General features: G+C 45.0%; 1 protein-coding gene and 1 long non-coding RNA gene across 4 annotated transcripts in view; one reads left to right on the top strand and one right to left on the bottom strand.

Moving 5' to 3' along the window:
* LOC135394349 (uncharacterized) overlaps positions 1–25,485 on the top strand; it is a 104,312-nt gene that overhangs the window by 35,218 nt on the left and 43,609 nt on the right. For all 3 annotated transcript variants that reach the window (XM_064625052.1, XM_064625051.1, XM_064625053.1), the window contains 3 exons: positions 2,059–2,100; positions 2,285–2,334; positions 15,028–15,283. In XM_064625052.1, coding sequence (XP_064481122.1) covers positions 2,059–2,100; positions 2,285–2,334; positions 15,028–15,283 — 348 coding nt within the window. The remainder of the gene's footprint in view (positions 1–2,058; positions 2,101–2,284; positions 2,335–15,027; positions 15,284–25,485) is intronic.
* Positions 521–23,875, bottom strand: LOC135394352 (uncharacterized). Its single transcript, XR_010422852.1, has 2 exons — positions 23,815–23,875; positions 521–1,672 (listed from the first exon to the last, which is right to left on the bottom strand). It is a non-coding gene; the product is annotated as an uncharacterized LOC135394352 (long non-coding RNA).

Below are 25,485 nucleotides of genomic sequence, written 5' to 3' on the forward strand. Positions count from 1 at the left end.
CTCGTTATTGTTGCGTGTTCATGATGAAATGTTTGTAAGCTTGCTGCCAGGGAGGAGTGGAAGCACTTGGCATGACTGTGCTAGAGCTGCATTATGTGTTGTGCGTGGCAGCAGCATTAAACTTGGAATGAAGTGCTGTGAATGGAGCAATGTGATGTGTCATGCTGGGAGGGATTGATGCGTTGAACTCGGACGCGCAGCAGTAGTGCTGTACTGCCCGGCATGTTGAGCGAGATGAAATTGTGAATTTTCAAATTGTATTTTACTTGCTCACCGGCAATTTCATACTGAGACATTAATTTGATTAAATACGAAGAAAATTTTCAGCAATGCTGAATGGAAATGCACTGTATTTATCGCGTATAGCAATGTCGATGGTCATCACAAGCGTAATCGTTATACATGAGGGCTTACGACATACATACACGACAGGGCTTATCTAAAATAGCAGAATGCTAGAGAGCTCGCACAATGTGTATTCCCACTGAATGATGGAAAAAACAGACGCCACAACAGAGGCTGAAGTATCAATGTTTATTTAAAATAACTTGGATTGCTTCGGGTAGTCGTGAGCTTCACAGTATCCTGCGTCAATTGCTTCCAGCTGTGTAACAAGCTGTGCAGAAAGTCTCTGTTCCGCAATGAAATCTTTCAAAACATTGATTTTGCAAAATGCAGTACCACATATAACTGATGGCAAAATATCCTGATCTTCATAAGATTACTCCTGTCGATGTTGAAGATCATTCGGATGACAACACGCCTGTGAGAAATCTTACGAAGACGACAACAGGAGCACAAGACAAGCCGCAAGGTGTTGTTGCGGATGTTTGTTTGCCTTTCATTCGATGTTAGGTTGGGCATTTGGCCAATCGATTCGTCGGCATTAAACGGTACACATTTCTCTCTGACATCTGGTCATCTGTTCCCTACACACGCCATCAAAACAAATCAAGCTTACAAAACTGCCAGGTTGACAACCATGCCCATATCCATGAGTTGGAGACCTGCAGTGGTGTTTGGTGGCAGAAAGAGAACTTCCATGAACGTCAGATCAACGTTCACATGGTGGGCTGTACAGTTATGACGCAGCAGCGTTACCTTTGCTTATTTCGCATATTACAGTCCAGTTCCTCAAGCCACTCCCTGAATGGCATGTGGATCATCCAAGCTTCCTGATTGTGGTCATTATGAATCGGGATAGACGTGGGATTTGTAAAGCCACGGGGTTTTTCAATTTTTCAATCGATACCAATCAAAGAATTCGGAAAAGAAAAATGTCATCCACTCCTGGCTATGCTTTCCTCCTGTGCAGTCTTCCACTTTAAGGGCATGCGATGCCAAAGATAGGAGCTGGTACAGCCCCGTTCCTTGCCATCATCAGTGCATCTTTCTGCGTACATTTGAAAGATGTCCTGAAAGTGTTCTAGCCATGCCTCCTTGCCAGTGCTGTCCGTAGTGCCACTTTCGCGCACAGTCTCTTGGTAGATGACTCAGTAATGGTCCTCAACTCTCTGGAGCCATCCTCCACTGGTCTCGAAGTCGTCTTCACCAAGGGATTATTCTTCACTTTTGCGTAAGGATTGGGCTGCTGATCTGGCTGCTGACTAGCAGTTGGCATGGCGAGCTGGAGTGTTGTAAACTGCCAGTAGCCAGAGCAAAAAACTATGAGCTGCAAAGAAAACAAACTATCAAAAGTGTGTGGAATGCGGGTGGAAGGTGTGATGACTAAATGCAGAGCTGCCTGGCATACAGCAAAACAACGTCATTACTGCATGAGTACTCAGAATGGTGAGCTTCATCATTATACGTCGGCCCTTGCTTCATAGAAACAATGTATACCTTGAGAGTTAAACTAAAAAACAATCTTTATACAAGGTATATCATCGTATGAGGTATTGTCACACATAGGTTTTACTGTATTTGCTACCATGCAGAATGACTGTGAGTGCTCTGTTTTCTCTTATTTTATGCTACAAGATGAGGTTTTAAGCTACATCTTTGACTTTTGCCTTAAAATATATGTCCCCTTCCATTGATAAACTGCTTTTCTTGCAGACCACTGATGTTCCAAAGTCCAAGCGTGGCAAACAGCAAGCGGTGAGTAACTAACAATGTATCTTCATTTTCTATTTCTCTAGCAAAGCCCAATTTGAATAGCATATTTGTCTGGCAATGAATCTTCCCCTCAATATTGTAGTAGCAAAGCTTGTGTAGAACCCTTTACACTGAGGAAGCCTTCCCTGTTAGACACATATTGTAACAATGTCCGTTCCTTTTGCAGGAAGAAGATAACCATGAAGGCCCAAGGAAGAAGCGTCGTTCTGCACTCCAGTAAGCACAGTCGAACCTGTTTACTGTGATCGTCAACATAACGCAATATTCTGATATTATATGATATATTATATCATATATAATATATCATATATATCATATCATATATAATACAGTGGGCTCCCGTTAAGCCGAACTCGCTTAAGCCGAATTTCCGGTTATGCCGAACAAATTACGGACATTTGTTTGTTTTCCCATAGACGCCATGTAAAAAAATTCCGCTTAACACGAACAGACACCGCGGGCACTTCGGATAACCCAAACTTTTCCGGCGCCCGCGGCGCCTGTAAACGGGCTTCGCCGCACGCACGGAAGCGAGGAAGGCACGTGATGCTGTGCACACGGCACCTTTGGGGCTCAGCTTCCACCACCCCCGCCACGCAGAAAGACTCTGTGGTCGTTTGGGGCTCAATCTTGATCTGCACATAGCGATCGTTATAGCTATTTTTCAAAATTTGCGCGCTCAATCCGTCACGCGCATTGGCCGTCAACCGGGGAGCACGAGCGTTTAGCAAACGTTACGGGATGGCGAAAAGTTCAAAATCTAGCCCTCCCTATTTGGGCCGACCACACACAGCCTTTCCCCCTTTTGCAAGTGCACCATAACATGAAACCCAAACTTTGTGGTGTCTTTTGATGTGCAGGCATTCGGAATACGTTCGCTCCTTACAGTGCGGCACGTGCGATTGCGCAATTCGCGTGCAGTCTCGGGGGAACTGCCGTTCGCGTGCTGTTAGGGCCCATTCTATCCGCGTGCGCAGCAGTGGGCAACCAGCGGCTTAATAACGCTTCAGTAGGTGGCCAAACTGGCAGGAAGTAAGCTATTGTATGCTGCCATGTTGCCAATATGCCGTTTCACAATTGCTACCCTGTTTTTGACATTTTCTATGACACTTTTGGGTCCTTCTGTTAAGATGAACTTCTGATAAGACAAACAAATTTCCGCGGTCCCCTCGTGTTCGTCTTAACGGGAGTTCACTGTATATCATATATCATACCGTGATATATGATATATATGATATATTCTGATATTACATAACACAATATTCTTTGATATTGCAATCAAATTGCTGGTTCTCCTCTGCTCCCCCATAGAAGCGTTCGTAAACAAGACAGAGATCTAACAATTGTCATGAAAGTGCTAGCTTGTATATAGCGATCAGAACTTTCTCAGCAGCTGGTAAAATGCACAAAAATCGAAAAGTAAGATTCCATTTTTCCACCACCACCGCATTTTTGTTGCTGATTTTGTTGCTGATTTGAAAAAGAAAAAGGAGCGCTTCTCACATTGTAGATGAACATAAGTAGGGCCCTCAGGTTTCGGGTTTTATTTTTTGTGAAAATCGGGGGGTAAATATCGGGTTGAAAATCACGACCTGCCAAACCGGGTAAAATCGGGTGATATACTAAAAAGTGATGTATTTTCGGGTGAAAAAAAAAAAAAAACTTTTATGAGTTGAAATTAATTAATAATTGGGGGTTTACGTCGCGAGACAACTGAGATCATGAGCGACACCACAGCGGTCGGTCTGTGGAGTGTTGAAATTAAGTGAAAGAATATTTATTAAGAGACTGGTTGATAATTAACTGGATAACCACTAAGGCCACTGGCCCCTAGTTATAAAAAGAATAAGTTGCATGTTCAGTAAAGCATCATCCAGCGATGAGCGTTGAGAGCATGCTCGCACTCGCGTTGGTATGCCTCGTATAGCGTTAGCTGTTGCTGCATCCTCTTTACTACTGCGCGTACTTTGCTGATACAAGATACTCCAAGATGATACAAGATTTGAAAGTTGGCTTCACCTAACACTTCCGTGTATTACGGGCAAACCCACTTCAAGGAACGCCGAGCGTTGCTTAACTCTGTTTCTTCGCTGTTTAGCGTGATGTTTCCTGATTCCTTGGCTATTTTTGGTAACAGGACAAGAAAGGGTCTCGTCGACGTCCACGGAAAGCACTAACAGTACAAAAATCCAACACTAGACTGAAGTTTTCAACTTATTGACAAAATCTTTCATGTAGCAGACTACATTTCCTCGGGTGTGAAAAACACAGGGCATTTTTGGTACGAAACCAGGGTATTACTTTGGTTGGCGTTGCCATTCTGCAAGACGGCTTCACCTCATTATTGAAACGGATTTTGAGGAACAAGGGAAGCTGTCATGGCCCCATTAATCTAACTTATCACTAAACTAACCAAGTTGATGATGTCTTAGGTTAGTTTAGTGAAGTTAGGTTAGATTAACAGGGCCATGGCCGCTTCGATAATGAAGTTGGGAGTGCGAGGCAAGCTGCCCCAGCCGCACTAATCTAACCTAATATATCACTAAACAAAATGTATGATGTCATAGGTTAAAGATGGCTTTCGCGTAACACAAATAAATGAATCGAAAAGTTCCGCTAAACCTACAAACGTACACTTAGAGCAACACTAAGCATGCGTTGAAGTGGGCTTGACCGCAATACACAGAAGTGTTAGGTGAAGCCAACTTTCAAATGGTGACGCCTACCAAAGGAACATTTTTCACGCTAGAAATCGGACCTGCATGCAAGCGTCCACAAATCCAAACCCGACGTGTTTTGTTTACTTCACCAGCAAGACGCGGCGCGGTCGGGAGCAAGTCGGGAGCGGTCGCGCGATTGCCGTAGTTCGCGCGTGTGCGGATCAAGTCCTTGGTTTGCACTTTCGCAAGCCCGGTTTACGGGTTTTATCGGGTTAAACCCGAACTATTTTGACGTAAATCGGGGGGTAAAAACGGGCTTTATCGGGTTTTACCCGAAAACTGAGGGCCCTAAACATAAGGTATGAAACAGCCATGCTGAGTGCACAGTGCTTGGCATTCTCCAGTGCCTGTATTGGTGACTGAATTGGCACTTTGCCAAGTTAATTGTCTGGTTTTGCCATAAGAGGCCATGACGCAGATCGGTGATGATGGGGGTTTTACCGGGTTTTACCCTAAACCCCAAGGCCCTAATTATAAAGCATTTACACACAAGGCTGGCATTCACTGGCTCACGTTGCTCATGCCTCGAAAAAATGATTGCCCTTGTTCGTTAGTAAACACCTCTCATGAAGAGCCAAGGGACGGATTCGTGTGGTGAAGGCTCATGAAGTGACACAAATTGTTTGTTAAACCAGTAAAGAAACCCTGTGCTAGGGAGTTCATTGGGCCTTGCTACATGAGTTTTCACTGTCACCTCCTTTGATGTGGTACTGTGATGCTCAGACAGGCTTCAGGTGGCTAAAGTATCACTTGAGCCATATGCATTGCTTCTTTTTTTTTTTTCATGTTCAGCACAGATGTTTCATGAAAGTCTGGGACTGAAGTCCATTATTGTATGAAGCAAACATCATTGTTTCAGTTCAGCAGCCGCATGAGGATGATTAGGACAGGGCACAAAGATATTGGAATTTGGAAAACTGGTCATGCTGCTACTTGATTTTAAAGGTTAATAACAATCAGAACATCCTGAAAATAGGATTTTCAAGTAGCTTTAAGATTACTGCAAATGGTGAAGCAATTTTTTTTATATGGATACAGTGGAATCTCACTAAATGGAAATGGCTTAAACGGAATTACTGCTTTAACGCTTTCCTTACCACCGCAAAAATGGCCATTTTTGGATAGTTTGACAAATACATATTTTTTGTGGCTGACAGTATCACTTCAAAATATGTTGCTATATAGGAAAATGTAGCCAAATAAATGCCCTATTGAATTATGTACGTTCCAGAAACAAAGCTATCCATGTATTTCCAAAACTAATTTTGGAACACACAAAAAATGGTGCAAACAGCAGACCTCATGACCTATTTTTGTTCAAGATACAGGCATATCTTGCCTGTATCTTGAACAAAAATATCAATCTACAAGTTCCAAAATATACAAAATGTTGCAAATTTTGTCAGAAATAATAGCTGCAAATATCAACACTCTGGATATCAAGTTCATGAGTTGTGGACAATAACGTCAGCACACATGTTGCTCATGTAACTGGGTGACAGAGTTCATTGAAGGTATAAAACAGAAATTAGCATGACACTTTCTGCGGAAAACATTAGTTTCATGCTCAAATTTCCTGTTCTTGTACCACATGTTGCTATTTCACTGCTTTTCTATTCCTCCCTGTTTGTTTTGAGACAGGAAGAACAGCTATTGTGCAAGTTATACATATCCACACATTCAGGACAAAAATCTGATTATCTAACACCGTCAGAGTCGTTATTTGCATTCCAGAAAGACGAGATCAAATCCAAATATGCTTCAAATGCAAGTACTGCACATTTGCGAAAGAGGTCTGCCGCGGGAATGTGATGAGGCCACCAAGATCAAATCTCCACACTGCCTCCTTGGCGCGAAGTCAGCTTCATAAATCACCACCACGACGAAAAGCTAATAGTGAAAAGGAAACTATGGGTGCGGTAAGGAAAGGGCAAATGGAACCACAGCCGCAAGGTTGTTTGGATTCGTATTTATGGAATACAAAAATTTTCTCGTTAAACAAAACAAATGTTTTTACACCACTGGGTAAACCGAACAGAAAACGGAACTGACTGAACATTTCAAAGCATCAACGCTACGTGCATCACAGCTTGAGTTCTCTGCTTCCGGTACGGCCGTGATTAGGATTAGCACGTTAACAGTAGTAAATGCCATTTCCAATGGCATCGCAGAAGCGCGCACATCATGCTCTTGATCTTCAAAGCAAGATCGAAGTTATCAACAATTTTGAGAGTGGTTGCTACACAAAAACGGCGCTTGCGATGAAGTAAGGAAGCAAAGAAAAAGTCTTGGTGACTACGAAGAGCTTGAAAAATGCTTGCTATTGTGGATACAGCATGCCCAAAGTCAGATTATCCCAATGAATGGGTCAGTTGTTCGTGTGATGATGGAACATCTCAATGACGACTAGGTTACAGTTGAAAATTGTGTGTGTATTCCTTGTGTTTGATGCAATAATGTGTGTGAAGACTGCTTACACCTTCTACACTCCTGAAATTACACCATTTACGATCTCACACACAATTCAGTAAATAGAACTCCTGATAAACGGGACAGATTTTCCAGGTCCCTTGAGGTTCCGTATATACAGGGTGCTTATTTTTATTCGTTACACAATTTTTATTAAAAAACTAGGAGATACAGATGTTGTTTTTGCAGTTGAATTCTATGGCTAGGCTGACATCTCCTCGAAGAAAGTATGCAACTACATGATGACTAATTACCTAAAATACATTAATTAACTCTTTAATTAGGGGATTTCGGGCAAAAGTGGGAGATCTGAATGAGAGACCATCCTAGTTGAAGGCCATTTCACGTTTAAAAAATCCTGAAACAGGCACATGCGTGAAGATATCCACCTACAAATTTTGATATGCAAAGGAACCGAAACCAAAACCGTGGCGACCTGGAATGCAGGGGGTACAGCGCTCATTTCACGTCAGAGGGCCACATGATTTGGAGTGATGGAGATGATTGGAGTAAGAGTCGACCTGTGGGCCAGATAAACTGCTTTCCCGCTCAGATAAGCCTCCATCGGCGAACGTGGTGCGCTTCTCGGGCGCACTTTCAGTTTCGACTCATTTTCATATCAAAATTCTGGGATGGATATCTTAACGCAGGTGCGTGTTTCAGAATTTTTTAAACGTGGAATGGTTTTCAGCTAGGATGGACTCTCATTCTGATCTCCCGGTTTTGCCCGAAATCCTATAATTAAAGCGTTAATTAATGAATATTAGGTAATTAGTCATCTTGTAGTTGCATACTTTCTTTGAGGGGATGTCAGCCTGGCGGTAGAATTCAACTGCAAGAACAGCATCTATTTTGCTCTGCTAGTTTTTTAATAAAAATTCTGTAACAAATAAAAATAAACACCCTGTATATTAGAGCTGTGTGAATAGCAAAAAATTCCATTGCATATAGTTCACAAATATTTCACCTGCACTGCGAATCGAATTCGAATGATCAGAAAAGGCCCAATTCGAATAATTTCGAATACCTCATGGTGAAATATTTTGTGGTGGTGTGCTCATTCGATGAAGTTCTGCTCCAAACTTGTGAGGCTTTTCACCCAGCATAACATATTGTGAGAGAAGGGTCCCTCTTTATTGTGTTGCATGTTCCATGCAGCCTGCTATGTGTGCATCTCCTCATTTCTATGTTTACATTGTGAATTTCCTGTACTTTTTTTTAGAAACTGCACATATTTCTATCTGTTACTGAACATAACTCTGAAAGTCGGGAGTACATTTACTGGAACATGCAGTGTCCAGAGTACAGTGTTGACCATGAGCTCACAGAAGTTGTCGGCTTTAGTGACAGAATATTGTAAACAGTGTAAAGCGGGCTTCACCTAACACTCGAGTGTAATGGGCGGGAGCCGACTTGCAGAATGGAGTCGTACACCAAAAAACAATGGCGGTAACGTGAAGTGGGCTTCACCTAATGGGCTCTTGGATGTAATGAGGCGAAGCCCACTTGCAGAATGGCGATAGCGATACCTCGCTTAAGTACTATTCGAAAAATATTCGAAAATTTTGAATACTAAAAACAGGTTGCGAATAGCATTCGAATAGCATCAGGTATTCGTTTCATATTCAAAATTTCGAATATTCACCCATAGTTGTAAGTGCGACAAGACAGGGGCAGAAAGAACTAGACGCAGACAGGCACTGTCCCTATTCTGTCCCTGTCGTGTCGCACTTACAGCTATGGTTGATCCTTACCAACGCTCCGAAACCATTTCATTACTTCAAATATTCGCACAGCTCTATATCAAAGTAAAATAATAAGACGTGACAACTGATTACAGGGAAGTTAACAAAAACTAGTTTATTTATGGAGAATTTAACGCAAAGACTACATCATGCTATGAGACATATAACAAAACGGTCGATATATCGACAGTGCCACTGCCGAAACGTCAAATATTTTGTTTAATGTCTCATAGCATGTCGTAGTTTTCGCATTAAATTCTCTATAAACTAAAAAAAAGTTTTAAACTTCACAGGGATTGCGCAGTGGAGGCCACAAAATTCGCAGAAAGAAGCACAATCACTTCACCTTCAAAGCCCGTCACACTGACTTCAACCTCAAAACCCATCACACAGACTTCAACTCCCAAACCCATCACGTCACATCATAGCCTTTCATTCAACCTCAACATCACATCGCATCATAGCCCTTCATTCAACTTGAACAACACCTCACCTCATAGCCCTTCCTTCAACCTCACCTCACCTCACCTCATAGCCCCTCATTCAACCTCACATAATTCCCCATGATGTGATGGTGAATGAGGTCGGTGAAGGCCATCATGAATGAATTCGCCGACCTATGGAGGAGGCATACAAGCGTGGTTTAAACTCCTGCCCGCGCTGTCATCCACTGAAGCAGAAGCCTTTGCTATATTATCTGCTCTGCGGTACATATCTTCGTCGACACCAAGAGCGTGGACTAGTCTTTCGGACACTAAGTCAGCCTTGGAGGCCGTGGAACCGTATTCGCCCAAAGTGATCAACGAGACCTACACGGAGATCCTTTGCCTGCACGTCATGCTGTGATCTCTACGCCACAGTGTGTGATTCCAGTGGATTCCAGACCACGATGGTATCTCTAGGAATGCGCTTGCCGATTCTGCGGCCAGGTGTGCCCGTGCAGCTGGGTCTGTCACTTCTGTTCCGCTTTCCCCATCTGTCTGCCGGCTAGCCATTCGCCGATACTGCACGAATAGCTCTCGAGCCTTTTTCCATGACGCCGTCAGGACAAACTCGTTTCTGCACTCGATTGACCCGACGATGGCCCAGACTCTGGTACGCTGCAACCCCAGGGAGGAAGAGTCCTTGCTCCACAGGCTTCAACTGAACGTGGTGCGGACTCCACTGCTCCTCTTTAAGATGGGCCACCTTCCATCACCCATCTGCCTCACCTGTCATGTTGAAGGAGACATTCCGCACCTGCTGCTCGACTGCACCCATTACCGCCAACACTGTATTTGCCTGCAGTCGCGCATCGCTCGCCTCAGGATCTCGGACTTTTCTCTAGCTACGCTGCTAGGCCCCACACAGCATAGTGAGGTGACCAAGGCACTACTTGAGTTCCTGCGGGTCTGTGACCTTCTGGGTGAGCTGTGACCAGTTCCGTGTTTGGTTCTTTTTCTTTTTTTTCTCCTTGTTTTTTTACTGGGAATGGCAAACCGCCATAGAGCAGGCTAACCTTTCCCTCCTTTTTTTTTTTTTTTTGAGTAAACATATATCCCTCCCTTGAGTGCAACAAATCACACTCTAAATTTTGATCCAACAGTAGCTACTTTCCCTAGAGAATGTATTCATGAACATAATTGGTATCAAACACTTTGGAGTTTGCTCAAAAATGCAAACTGAGAAATCTGCACTCAAAAGGGGAAGTTCTGGGGAAGGGGCTTGGTACAGTTAACTATACATAAGGCCCTGTGTTTTAGGTAAAAACCTGGTAAAACCTGTTTCCGCCCCCCCCCCCTCCTCCCAATTTCCATCATCTTCACTTAGGGTAAAAAAAAAAACTGAAAATGAACTTGGCAATGTGCCAATTCAGTCACCAATACGGGCATCACTCAGCACAGCTGTACCACATTTCATGTTCACCTAAAATGCGAGAAGAGTTTTTTCTTTTCTTTTTTTTTCCACCCAAAGATCTACATTCCACCTGATCTCACCCGACTTTACCCTGTTTTACGGCTCCTGAAATAAAACCCCATTTTTTCTCCCCCCCACCCAATTTTCCAAAAACATAAAACCCGAAAACAATGGGGCCCTAACCATACACAAATATGTACAGTCGAACCTCGTTAATGCGACGTCCCCACTTTATGACAATTTTTCTCGGGAAGCGTTCCCTCACAATGGCCTCTGCGTTAACTCTTTTTCGTTAATATGACATTTCGTTTATATGACAATGACTGGTATTATCAGCACAACTAGGGGCGAACACGTGTACTTCACCCTCGTTACTATGATCGTTGGTCATGGAACCGGCGGTTCTTCTGGTCCGCAGGTCTGCTTTCGGGGTGACTCATGATGGTCTGACATGCTTGAAAGAGCAGTGTCCTTGGTCATATGGTAATAGTGAGCTGCTGCAGTCGTACGGCATTCATTGAACATATCTGAGGACAAGCGCCAATGAACGGATATGGAACGGATTGACTGCCGGAATAAATAAGCGGATATGTGTCAGATTGAGAATTACACTAAGCAAACATATTTATCAGACTTTTTTAAAAAAGAGAAGCATTACACATTCTTTTAAAGTGCGTATTATGCCAGTTTGCGTAATTTTCTACTTTTCGAAGCTTACGTAAAGGGCATGATACAACTAGAGTTCGGAATCCCGAGGCCTTTTCGCAATCCCGGGATTTTGGGATCTTGAAATCTAAATCCCGGGATCCCGGGACGGGATCGGTATTTTTGGCAAGGAAGTTTATAATGGTATGGCCCATAGGGCTCAGCTTGGCTGACACAGTCTCATGTTGAAACATGGGAAAACATATGAACCTTCCAGCGTTTTTATTGTAAAGAAGGCAATCGACAAACAAAGCTCTGAAAGTATTCACTAACTCTCACGCATGAGCACCTTCTGCTGAGTTCACGTACAAACACTACCTCGTTGTTGGAAGAACGATCTTAAGAAACACAGTGCATCCCGAGTACTATCATCGAGGCGAGATCGCACCTTCCTGCATAGGTTCCCTGCAGAGCTGAAAATTCTCTCTGATTCAACACTAGTTGGGACAATTGATCGCAGGTAGACCTGTGCTTCTTCAAGTAGGGATCCTCTTCCGCCACCATGCCGAAATAGTCCGATTTCCTTTCGCAAGAGAGACGCGACTCTAGAAGGATTGAGAGAAATTCTACTGCGTTCTCTCGACGTTGAGGCCGTCATTATCGCGTCATTTAACCTCTTCTTGGGGTCATGAGTGTCTGGAACTGCCACAACGGGTGTCTTGGGAGAGTTGCCTGTCGCATGCTCGACAAGAGAGGCAGAGTGTAGTGGTGTTCCTTCATGATCGCTACATTCGTTCTGCTCAATCATCCTTGCAATGAATACGTGGAGGGTGTCGGACAAGACCGTCTTGAAAGAAGTGTTGAGGAGATACTCGACGTGGTAGTCGTAATTAGGGTCCTGCAATATCTGGAGAACCGTTGAGACCATCGTACGTCGTTGGCATAGGCATTCCCGTATGTTAACCATCAGTTGGTTCGCAAATGCTCCATCCTGATCGTTCAGACATTCCAAGACAAACTTTATTGTCGCGTCTGCGGATAAGAGGCTTGAGTCGCGACGACAAAGCGCCTCCACAGCCAACTGTACAGGCACGCAACTACGTTGGCTATCGCTGCGACGTCTGAATCGGAAAGTTCACTTCCTGGTCCTATATCAATTAGTGCTTTCCTGATGCTGTGTCGTACCTTCAAGAAGCGCTCAAGCATCGCAACATTGCCGTGATCTCGAATTACGTGAGCTTGTAAAATGTCGTTGTTCTTCGGGGACCTCTTGAAACGAAGGACCTCAGCACGGACCTTAGCAGTTATGTCTCGGGTAGAACCCTCTTTAAGGGTAAGTGGCTGATCATTAACTACGTCATCTGTGACAATCATCCCATCGCTTTCACTGTCACAGGGTTCAGAATTGGAACCGCCGAATTCGTCTTCTTCGTCTACAGAGAGGGACTTGTTCTTTGGCAATGCGTACAAGGTGTCCGTGACTGCTAAATGTAGACCATGGGCCAGACATAGCTGATGCTGCAATGGCTGCAAAAGTTTTCCCACTTTAACCATTACGGATGCTCCATCAGTCGTAAGCCCGACGACATCGCTGTCAAGCTTTAAGCCGAAATCCAGCAGGCTATTAGGATGGTGTCCACGCAAGTTCTGCCGGCATCGCGCACTTAATCCTCACAAGTCCCAAATTCCAAGTGCTGATACCGCTCCTAAACTTCGCATCAGCAGTGTGAACATTGATGTTCAGGTACCTACGATTCCTGGTCGACGTCCACTCGTCTAACGTTAGACCAAGTTTCCGTCCTGCTGCAAGCTCCTTCTCCAGGTCCTGCTTGCACACTGCTTGTATTTGAGCGTGAAAGTTCATTGTGTACTGCCGCACAATCTTTTCGGTTCTAGGAAACTTATTCCATCACGAATGTCCTCAGACGAAGCGATTACACGAAACGACATTGAACACATGGTGGCCATGCGTGCTGCCCTGTGTTCAACCGTAGCCTTACCGCTCATGAGGAACGAGTCAAGTGTTTGTGGTGGCGACTGTTTGTGCAGTTTTGATGATGACAAAACGACTCTTGTAGCGTCCACTGTCGCAGATCTCGCTCGAAGTAGACGGAAGAGGGGATGATTTACTTGCGAACGTGGGAAACATATCATGGGCGGAAACCTCGATGGTGAAGGCGATTGACCCGTGTAATTGAATCTCTCTCGTTCGTGTCGTCTGCAATTTTAATATACATTTGGCACCACGAATAGTCCCGAAAAAATTGTCCGGGATCCCGGGACGGCAGGATCCCGGGATCCGAACTCTAGATACGACTCGTGAATATAACAATTTGCTTTATGACCAAAATCTGCTGGAACGGCCGTGGTCATATTAACGGTCATAACGACTGTAGATCATTGTTTTTTTTTATTATAATTATTTGAGGGTCACATTTTGGTAAAATACTTGAGGACAGGCAAGTTAGTTTACTAAGTGCCATTTTGGTGATGCAACCTAAGATGCTGTCAGAGTGGTTGTTGACTTGGTGAACTCGGCAAACATTGACGTAGCATCCAGCATGATAAGCATCTTCGACACTTGGGGACGATAAAGTTATTCTGAAACCTATTGAAGCGTAAACAACGAGAGCTAGCTGAGGCAGGCCACAAACATGGACTACACAAACACGTAAGCCCCCAATCCCTACGAATCAATTAAATCAAACAACTCAGAAAAAAAGTGCTGACACCAGTACTCGAACGTAGGTCCTCCTGATTTTCGGTCAGGGATGCTACACCACGCCGGCACGCCATTTTCCAGAGTTGTTTTAAGTGTAGCACGTGAACACTGTGTCCTCAGTCTGCTCGTGTGCTGCTTTGGTGCAACTAGTGAGCAGGGAAATAATACGGGCATCTGACAAAATGGTGTAGATGCAGGCTAGGTGGTGGATGAGCTCCATAATATAAAAGCCTGAGTCTGGGCACACAGAGGGACGACACACGACTCAATGCGAGAAGAAGTGTGTAAATGTCGTCCCTCTGTGTGCCTAGACTCAGGCTTTTATATTATGTAATACAGGCATGCAATGCGCTACGACAGTACGTCTCTGCACATGAGAGAAAGAAAAGGTTGGAGGAAGCACGTGACAAAGCGTCTGCCCACTCAGAAGGCAGCAATTAGGGGGCATCCCCAGACGGGCCACAACACTACGGTGCAAAAGGATGAAGCAACGTGGACCTTATTTAAGAGCGATCCAATGAGACCGTTCTACGTGCACGACGGGAAAGGGAAAAGTTGAGGGGCTGTGCAAAAGGCTGACCTACTTGCATAGCGTATATCGAGGAACTAAAGATATGTGCATTAACCAGCCTTTGGTGCACCTCTGTGCTGAGTGTACAAGCAGCTGCATCTGCTGCTTGTAAGTATTGATCATGTTGTTTCCTCTGTAAAGGGCCATGAAGAGCTTCACCAGTATGCCAGAAGAGCAACCCTCAAGCAGGGAGTCAGACGTGACTGACTTCTCGGATGACTGCTCCGATCTTTCTGATGAGCCTCTGTCCGACTGGAGTATGTCCTCAGGAGACGAGGATTCCCTGTCTGCATTGCAGAGCTGGCGAGGTCGCTTTAAGGGTCCAGAGGGATGTGGGGAGAAGCTTCCTCAGAATGTGATCAAGGGGTGGGTCAAAGGCTCCCCCTGTCCTAACAAGGTGAGTGGTCGGCTGTAGGTCTAACCATAAGCATAACGTAGTAGCTTGCACACTATTGGTGCCAACTTCTGATGACAGCCTTCCTGATGGTTGGGCCTATACATACGCGTAGATTTATTTTCCGTCAAATTTTGGAATATGTAGTAAAAAAGTTTGTCACGTCTCACATCTTGCATCATAGTCCCCAAGAGAAGATTGCAGCAGCAGTTTTGAAAATGTTAATTCAAATTGAGCACTTGTGGGGGGGAAAGCCATGCACTTAAGCTGTCTGCGTGCAGTCTCGCAAATTGATTGCCCAGTAGCTTCTCAAAAACCTTCGATGAAATACACAATAGTCTCAGCGCAGCACCAGTTGTTAGCACTGCATTTTTCATCCCATATGGTAACAAGTTCTCTTAGAGCTCTATGTTCCCCCTATAAACTGGTGCCTGGTTTTCTAGCTGTACTTGATGAACCCTAGTAGGGATTCAAAAATATCTGCTGCCGAAAATGGTGATATATTTCAACAATGGGGATATAGAGCAATAGTATTAGAAGAGCACTAAAACATCGACTGCAAGTTCATTTGAAATTTTTTTATTCACTCACTTCATTCATTTCGTAGTGTTGTTTTTATTCGGTTACAAAGTTTCTTCACATGGCACCACCCTGCGACCATCCCTTTACTTCATGTTCGGAAGTTGCATTGCTGGATGTGCGTGTCCAATTTAAAACAAGTTTAAACACAGTTTGTTTTTAGCGCATGTGCAGTACTGTCACCTTGTATGGGGAATATCGAGCAAGAAAAATAAAGGATCCCTACTAATACTGCAGAAAAAAGCAATCTCAGGAATCACTAATGCAGAATATAACTCTAGCACAAAAATATTTTCAGAGAATTATCCCTCATAAGGGTGACAGAGCTCTGTGATTATCGACTATGCTTAACCTATAGACATACATGTTATCTACACAACACTCACATTGACACCCTGGCAGAACTGGTAACGAATAAGTATTCACACTGTTTGTGTAAAGTTCCAACTTGGCAGATTCCAAGACCGCGAACAAGATATGGTACACAGTTAATATCCTACACCCTGCCAACGCTATTAAATACTCATGAATAGAGCGTGAAGTTTTCTGGAAATATTTTTTTTCTAAATTCAGGTGGTAAAAATTGGGTGAATAAACATGTGCTCCAAATTCCTACGGACGTCTCACTGCGGGCAATTTACTAGGTAAATATCGGGTTTCACCCTAAAGAGGCAACCTTCTATTCGGGGTGCAAATTCGGGGAAGAATCGGGGTTAAACCCGAAAAACTTCATGCTCTAGTTATGAATCATACAATCTACTAGCATTAAACACTCTTAATATCAGGACCTTATTCTTTGTCGTGGCATGCCAATAAAGAGGCATCCGTACAGTGCGACGTGCACTAGACAAAAAGAAGCCTTTATTTTCGAACCCTGTGCTTTTAAAGCTGCCGGGATACGCCCCCGCAGCGCGTGTACAAGTAATCACAAGTGATACGGGGTTACAAGACGGCTAGCGTAAACATTGATAAAAAGCTACATCTGGAACAGTGAACGTGTATCACACATCCCCTTTTCTTTACGAAGCTGTTTACAAAACTGACGTTGCTGAACTGAGAACGCTAGCTAAGTTCAACAGACAAGCAAACAAACAACAAATATTACACCTGTAGTCTTTCAGGAGGCTTCACACAGCGACCAGACCGCGTGTGTAGGTGGGTATTGTCCGAGCAGGTTCGAGCATCGTCCGAAGGTGTCGTGATGTCACTTGCCGGCTGTTCCTCCTGGTGCTCGGCAGCTTCACGAAGTGACGTAGGGTCAGGAACACGGTCGGACAGTTCCGCATCTTGTAGGCTGACCTCCGCCCCATCAGGCAAGGAGAAGGAATCGTCGTACGCAGATGCGGGCTTTTCCGTGATACGGTATGAGATGCGTTCGTGTACGACGCACGTTCCCTCTGTTCGTCTTCACCCAATAAGAGCGAGGAGCAGACGATTCCAGTTCGTTTTAGGTCCACTGTCCAGACCTTCTCGCCAGTCTCAATAGGTGGGAGACGTCTGACTCCATGACGTGAATTGTACCATTCTTGCTTCTTGTGCTGCATCTGTTCCTCCCTTTTCTTTAGTTCTCTGTAGTCGACAGTCTCCGTCAGGAGATTTTCACCTGCAGTCGGAACAGTTGTCTTGAGCCTCCGGCCCATCAAAAGCTGTGACGGGCTGAGGCCGTTACGCAAGGGAGAGGATCGGTAGGCAAGGAGGGTTTCGTATGGGTCTCCAGTCTTCTTTAACAAGTTCTTGATAATTTTCACCGCGGCCTCCGCGAGCCCATTACTTTGCAGGTAGCGGGGGCTAGAAGTGATGTGGGTTAACTTGTATGCTTGCGCAAACTGCTTGAACTCGGCGCATGAAAACTGGGGCCCATTATCACTGATGACTTCGTCGGGAATGCCATGCCTTGCAAAAACAGTCTTCCAATGCTGGATGACTGTTTTAGAAGACAGGTCTTCGAGCGGCGCAATCTCAGGAAAGCGAGAATAATAGTCCGTGATCACCAGCCACCACTTTCCTCCCAACGAGAAGAGATCCATAGCAATCCTTTGCCAGGGTCTGCGAGGAAGTTCCGTAGGTAGGAGTGGCATTCGCCTGTTCCTACGGTGCTGAATGCACTGTGAGCAAGCTTTGACGTAAGCTGCAACGTCTGTGCGGACATCGGGCCACCAGACGCTGTCATCTGTGCGTGATATGCACTTCGTTACACCCTGATGCCCCATATGTAGCTGCTGCGGGATGTAATCTTGATAGGTGACTGGTACGACGATCCTGTTCTTGTACATAAGAAAGTTATTGTGAGCCGCGATTGCATGACGGTGCTCCCAATAAGCCTTGATATCTGGGCGAAGATCGCGTCGGGAAGGCCACCCGGCGTTGCTGAACTTGAGTAGCGTTTGGCATATCTTGTCTTTCTGCTGCTCAGCCTTGATAGCAGCCAGGCTCGATGATGTGAAGGGTGCAGACTCCACGATGAGTGTCACGAACTCTTGCACTTCCCTTTCTAGTGTCGTTGACGCAGCTGACGCTAAAGGACTGCGCGATAGAGTTCTTTGCCGGGCACATGGACGATGTTGTAACTGTGCCTCAGCAATCGCAACCGCATGCGCTGTAGCCGTGGCGTTAGCTGGTCTAGGAATTTTGTGGTGAACAAAGTCACCAAGGGCTTGTGATCGGTTTCTAAACAGAAATGCTTGCCGATCAAGTAATCCTGGAATTTTTCACAGGCCCATACCAGCGCGAGACCTTCCTTTTCAATTTGCGCGTACCGACGTTCCGGGTCAGAAAGAGTTCTTGAGGCGTACGCAATTACTCTGCGAGAACCGTCAGTGTTTTTCTCAAGAAGTACGGCACCAAGGCTGTAAGCAGAGGCATCTGCAGAAACAGTAGTCTCTTTGTTGACATCGTACACCCCTAAGACTGGAGGTGTTGACAGTAACTGCTTCCATCGCAGAAAAGCGTCTTCTTGCGGTGGTCCCCACGTAAACTCACGTTTGTCGCTCAACATCTCTGTCAGGGGACGCAAAAGGTCGGCCAGGTGAGGCACAAAACGGCCCAAATATGTTGCCATACCAAGCAATCGTCGCAAATCCTTCTTAGATGACGGGACGGGAAGTTGTTGTATGGCATCCAGCACGTGCTCGTCCGGCCGTATGCTGTCTCCAGAGATCCGATGGCCCAGGAAGTTAATAGTAATAACGCATTTCTGCGCGTTGAGAGTTACACCGGCAGCGGAGAGACATTCCAGTACAGCACGAAGTCTCGAGTCATGATCTCCTGGCGTAGGACCGAACACAAGTACGTCGTCCATATGGCACATAACACTGTCTAGTCCTGCTAGGATCTCCCTCATACATCGTTGGAAATGTTCGGGTGCAGAGGAGATGCCAAAGGGTAGACGATTGAAACAGAACCGTCCAAACGGAGTAATGAAAATGGTGAGGAGGCGGCTCTCTTTACTCAGAGGAGTCTGCCAAAAGCCAGAATTTGCGTCGAGCTTTGAGAAAATGTGAGCACCGGACAGTCTACCAAGGGTGTGTTCCACAGACGGAATGGGGTACCATTCGCGAAGGACAAAACGATTGAGCTACGTGAGGTCAACGCAGATGCGCACTCCGGCGGTCTTTTTCGGTACCACTATCATAGGAGCGCACCAGTCCGTTGGCTCTTGGACCTCTGTGATGACACCCAGTCTTTCCATTTCACGCAATTCCGTTCGTGTCTGTGCATACAACAGTAGTGGCACTCTGCGTGGAGAGGTGATTGCGAATGGAGTCGCGTCTGATCACAGCCGAAGACAGTGGTCGCCACGAATAGTTCCAAGGCCTCGAAATAGTTGAGGGTACGCCGATAGAGGTTGCAGTAACTTCGGTCTAACGTCGTATATTCGAGCGAGGAGACAGAGTCCTTCAATTGCGGGTTTTCCCAGTAAGTTGTGTCTCAAATGTCGAATTACGAAGACTTCTTGCTGAGACTGTACATTGTTTGACGAAAGCTGCATAGGTAGCTTCCCGGTGACCTTCAGAGACCGACCGTCAGGACCCGACAGCTGCCGATTAGGAGGTTGAAGAACCAGCTGGGGAAACCGCTTCCGGAACGTATCTTCTGAAACAACCGTCTCATCTGCTCCGGAATCAATACGAAATAGAATTTCTTGACCATTTACCGCAATGGTGATGTCCCAGTTAGAACGTGCAGACGTCGTAGTCGTTGCTGATGACGTCCCAAGAAAACCTTGCACACTTTTGTTGCCGGAGGTCGAACGACAAACATTGGCAAAATGTCCTTTTTTGTTGCACTTATGACAAGCAGACCCTTTTGCACGGCATTGGGACCGGGGATGAGGCTGCAAACCACACCAAGGGCACACTTTCCGGCCACGGGTAGGTGAGGGCCGCTTCTTACTCTCTGTGGGTTCAGACCTGGTGCCTGTATGGAGTTGAATAGCGTCTGCCCGCCGAGTCGTAACCCGTGCAACGTCACAGTTGTCCCCCAAGGGACGAAGTTCGGCTTGTTGCTGCTTCATAGCTTCGTGCTGGCGCGCAGTCGTGAGTGCCTTGTCTAACGTCAGTGTAGAGTCCAGTTGGAGTTTTTCAGACAAGCGTGTGTCGCTGAGGCCCACCACGAGACGGTCACGTAGCAAGTCGTCCTTGAGCGTTCCATAGTCGCATGTTTCAGCTAACCTGTGTAGGGAGGTTGCGAAATCGTCGACCGATTCTGCTTCCAATTGCACTCTCGTGTTGAACTTCGCCCGCTCATAAATTATGTTCCGACGGGGAATGAAGTATTTGTCGAACTTCTCGAGGACCACTTTGAAGTCAGAGGTTTCACTCGTCGCGAGGTTGAACGTCTGGAATATGTCTTCAGCCTGAGACCCGAGAATGTACACCAAGGCGTCGACTTGCTACTGCCCAGATTGCCGATCAAGTCCAGAGACTCTGTAGAAACGGAGAAACCGACGTTTCCAAGTAGGCCATTCGTTCGGTGCTGAGAAGTAGAAACTTGCAGGCGGTTCCATCCGGAAAGTTGTTGCAAGCTTCGAGAACGTCTCCATCGTGGCTTCTGCCGTCATGATGATGTAGTGAGCTCGCAGGACAGGAGGCGATACGAAAGGCGTTTAGGTTGTCGTAAATTCTGACACCATGTTTTGTCGTGGCATGCCAATAAAGAGGCATCCGTACAGTGCGACGTGCACTAGACAAAAAGAAGCCTTTATTTTCGAACCCTGTGCTTTTAAAGCTGCCGGGATACGCCCCTGCAGCGCGTGTACAAGTAATCACAAGTGATACGGGGTTACAAGACGGCTAGTGTAAACATTGATAAGCAAGCTACATCTGGAACAGTGAACGCGTATCACACACCTCTGATGGGTGATTCTAATCTCTCAACGAAGATGAGTGGGACTTGTATGGTAATTCAGCTTAGCTTGTGCTTGTGCTAGTGATGCAAAAATATCAATATTTTCTATATCGATAAATATCAACATTGTAAAAAAATAATTGATAAAATTAATAAAAAGATAGATATTCATATCGATAGATTATTTATATATATTGTTATGTTATTGATATATCAGTATCTTTAAAAGCAATATCGATACATCGATGTTTGAAAGGCCGTCACGCCATTACTTGAACAATTGAAAAGTTGCCCTTATTTTATCATCTTCCATGCGTATTACCCCTGAGGCACGTGATGAAGACTGCGACGAACAACATGCATTACGAGGAGCAGTGAGGATGCGTCCTCAATCATCGTGACAGAAAGATTGGGGAATAATTAGTGCAAAAATTTAGGTGAGTGCAGAGGATGTCGCCCTCTTCGGATCCGCACCAGCTTGCCTGCCTCCTTCTTCTTTGTTCCTCGAGGATGTTTGTGAATACTGAGCCACGCCAGCAACACAAAATCCTCAGTTTCGACCACCGTGTACATTGCGCGCTCGGTGAGATCCTTCTGCATTCCAATGCGTCATTCGGCATGAAATGCAGCCCCGGACGATCCACAAAGTTTTAGAAACTAACAAAGTTTTCCCCTATCGTGCATCACATCTTTACAGGAAATATCAGCGTCATGTTGCAAAGCCAAATCAAGAGGGAGAGAGGGAAATAAGCTGTGAGGTTTGGTTTGACCCGCTCCTTTTATACCGTGCGCAGGAGCCACCGAATTGCTGATATTTGTATCAGCACACACATCGATATGTATATCGATGTAATCAGGGTGTCAAACCAAAACGTTTTTCGCTCCGGTTTTCGTTCCGGTTCTATCATAAACGGTCCGGTACCGGTTCTGCTCCGGAACAAAAAAATAACGGTTCATACCGGTTTTAACCGGTTCCGCTTCTGGCGGGCGTATTCATTCCCAGAAAAAAAGCAATGTTGCAAAATGTAAACCCGTTTGTTCTGCATACATGGTATTTAATATTAATAGGCAGCTGTGAAATTGAAATCTCCTGGTTCCTGCAGGTGACTGTCTGCTCAAATAGGCTTTCTTCTTTCTTGAAGCGCATGATACAGACGGACTTGTTTGTCATGCGAAAAGTACCTTCTTGCTGGATTGGTGCGATCGCGTCCCAGCCGAATGTCTGTTGCTACTGTCTAGCCAGCAAGCACCACCGCACGAGTACGACGCAAATCGAGGTACACCTTCACTCACAAACGCGCTCGACGGCTCCGTTTTCATTTCTTCGTGTCCTGCCGACAAAAGAGGCGCCACTTCGCACGCGCTTGCCCTCCCGGATACGTAAATGTACGTATATTCAACTTCGCTGCTCTCAAACAAGGGACACGTTGCACGACGTTACTGATAGGGAAGGCGTTACGCAGCTCCCTTGGGTTGCTGTTTAGTCGGGGAAAGTTTGCGCGGATTAAATTAAAACGAACACTATGGCACATTGGTACAGAGTCACAACCGGTCACATGTACCTCTAAGTCTATGTGCGTGAACGATAACACGCAACAAAGGAGCCTGAGGGTCATAGTATATCGACATACATTCCACTGTAACTGGAACCCTCGTAAAGTATCCATGACATGACTTCAGAACACACGACGTCAGCTTCATTCGCCTATTCGCAGTCCAAACCGGTGAAGTTTTTTTCTTGAACCGAAAACCGTTAAATAATTTTTTTTGTTTCCCTCCTGAGCGAAAAAAGCGTATACGGTTTCGATTCCGTTCCGGGTCGCACCAAAATAGCGTTTTTTTTTTTTTTTTCGGTTTTCTGTTCGCTCCGATACCCTGGATGTAATATCGATATTCATATCGATGTGAATATCGATATTTTAAAATTATCCATAATATCACAGGCATAAAATATCGGTAATATCAATATTGTTCCATCCCTAGCTTGTATATATGTAATTTTTGTTTGTGATATGAAGTGTACATACTATGCATGTCCTTTTCTGTTCTCTTTTTCTTCTGTGTGTTCTTTGTTTTTGTTTTTTCACTGCCGCGCCGTCTGAAGTACAGGGCTGGGAGGGCCTGGGACAGGTGAAGCTGAGCAAGGACACATGACTTGATTCGAAGTTGCATGTGCTTCACAGATTTTGCACTGGTGAAAAAAAGCTCGACCTTGCGAAGTGCAGTGCCTTCCAAGATGTGAGTTGGCAGACAGTTGCGTGTCGCCACCCAAACACACGCCGATAAATTACATGTGGACAAGGCGCGTTCTAATGGACAATGTAGTTCCGATAGCGAGAATGATGATGACTGTGGCACTGGATGACGAGCAATGGACGAAACGGTCTATCTCAAAAGGTGCGGAGCCTCGCATGATATCGGCAGATATCAATGATATGTTGTCCTTGGAAAGACCTTCGACACAAAACTGTGTTAATTTAGAGCTAGATAAAATGCTTTTGTGCTCTCAACGAACATGCATGTTCAACGGCATTCAACTTGTGCCAGTCTACTTGTAGACTTTTTTCACACACACACACACACATACTGAGTTAAACACTCTTTAATACTTGCGTTTTGCGTTCCATTTCAACGTTCAGGACCAAAACCGCGGACACCTTGCCATACCGCGTCCCGCCGATGCAAGTCGCGACTCTCACTTTCTTCCGTTCAATGTCCAACGTTCAACAGCCCTTTAAACCCAAACAACTTCGCTGGCGCTCTAGCGTATCCGATGTCATCTATAGGCGCTTCAACATGCAACTGGATCTCTCTCGCGTATGGGAAGAAATAAAAAAAAACGACTACATACTTCGCTGACATGATCCCGGCTGGCGATTTGTTGAAAGATCGTATATAACGGTAACCCTGATATAATGATCGGATTTCGCGTTCCCGTCAATATCTTTATAAACTGTCTCATCTGTCACTTTTGAAAAATCCAGCAATGCATATGATGCAGCATGCTTATACAAGACCCTAGACGGGCTATGCACGAATACACAACATGCTCACTAGCTCTTATTCTGCTGCTCAATTGTCTGGCTCCAATAATGGCGATTGTTCGGCGATGTTTCGATGACATTTTCATGACAAACAGTAGTGCTAAGTAAAGTAATTTTGGTTGTATAGTGCTCCCTGACACTTTCATCTGAGAACAAGTTGGTTTTGCATCTTAGTGCTCCTTTAAAGGAGCAAGGAAATGACATTTATCATTGTTTGAAACCCTGTTTAATTCACTAGTTAAGTCTATCAGGAGCTACTTTGCACAGCGTTCTGGCTTTGCAGTGAACTGTCACTGCGCAGTGAAAAAAAAAAAAAAAAAGCTCCCGGAGAAAGCATACCGGAGAACGAGGTCGTGCAAGGTGCTCAGTTTACGAATCCAAAACAAAAACTATTTGGACAGATGCTGTCAAGGCATGTCAGAACAAGGGAAAATAAATTTCATAAAGTTCTAAAACTTCTATGCAGTACTTGTCCACATCTATTATTTAAAATCTTGACCTCATACGGAGCATTTCTAAAATTGGACACTAAAATTGTCTGAAAGCACTAATTTATGAGCTCTATGACAGACAACTATGACAGAACTCTATGAAATAAGACAGGACAACACAACACAGACAACCGGTTGTGTCGTCCTGTATTTGTTCTGAGGCATGTCTATGTATGATCATAACGAATTAGCTTGCATCAGTGCTCTCCGAGATCATTAGTGAACGATGCATGTTTCTGAAAAAAATCCTTCATAAATCGAGGTTTGTAATGAGAGGAAGAGCGCGAAAGTGCTAGACCGATAGGAAATGCGTTGTGACGTGGGATTACATTTATTTTTGAAAATACTTTGTCAGCATGCTCTGCACCATTGTTTCTCCTGTGTCAATCGTGCCGAAGAGCGGCATTGGTAATCTAATGCTTGACTCGTAGTCCCTGTCCTCGAAGTAGCGTATTGCCCACGCATCCATTTCGAAGTTGGGCTCTAAAATGAGAGCTGCATGCCCGTCCATGCCCCAGCAAGATGGGTCATACTTCATGGTAAATAGGTGTAGTGCATAGGTGGGGAAGTTACTTTTATTTTGTAGTGCACTACCGTTACTCACTACTTTTTCGAAACGCGTAGTTAAGTAACAAGTAACGCGTTACGTTATTCGTTACTGTTGTGGTAGTAGGTAACGCGTTACTAACGCCGTTACTTCTGATAAGTAATGCCGTTACTTTTGCATTACTTCACCAGTTTTCCT

This window comes from Ornithodoros turicata, chromosome 5 (assembly GCF_037126465.1).
Source record: "Ornithodoros turicata isolate Travis chromosome 5, ASM3712646v1, whole genome shotgun sequence".
NCBI lineage: Eukaryota > Metazoa > Arthropoda > Arachnida > Ixodida > Argasidae > Ornithodoros > Ornithodoros turicata.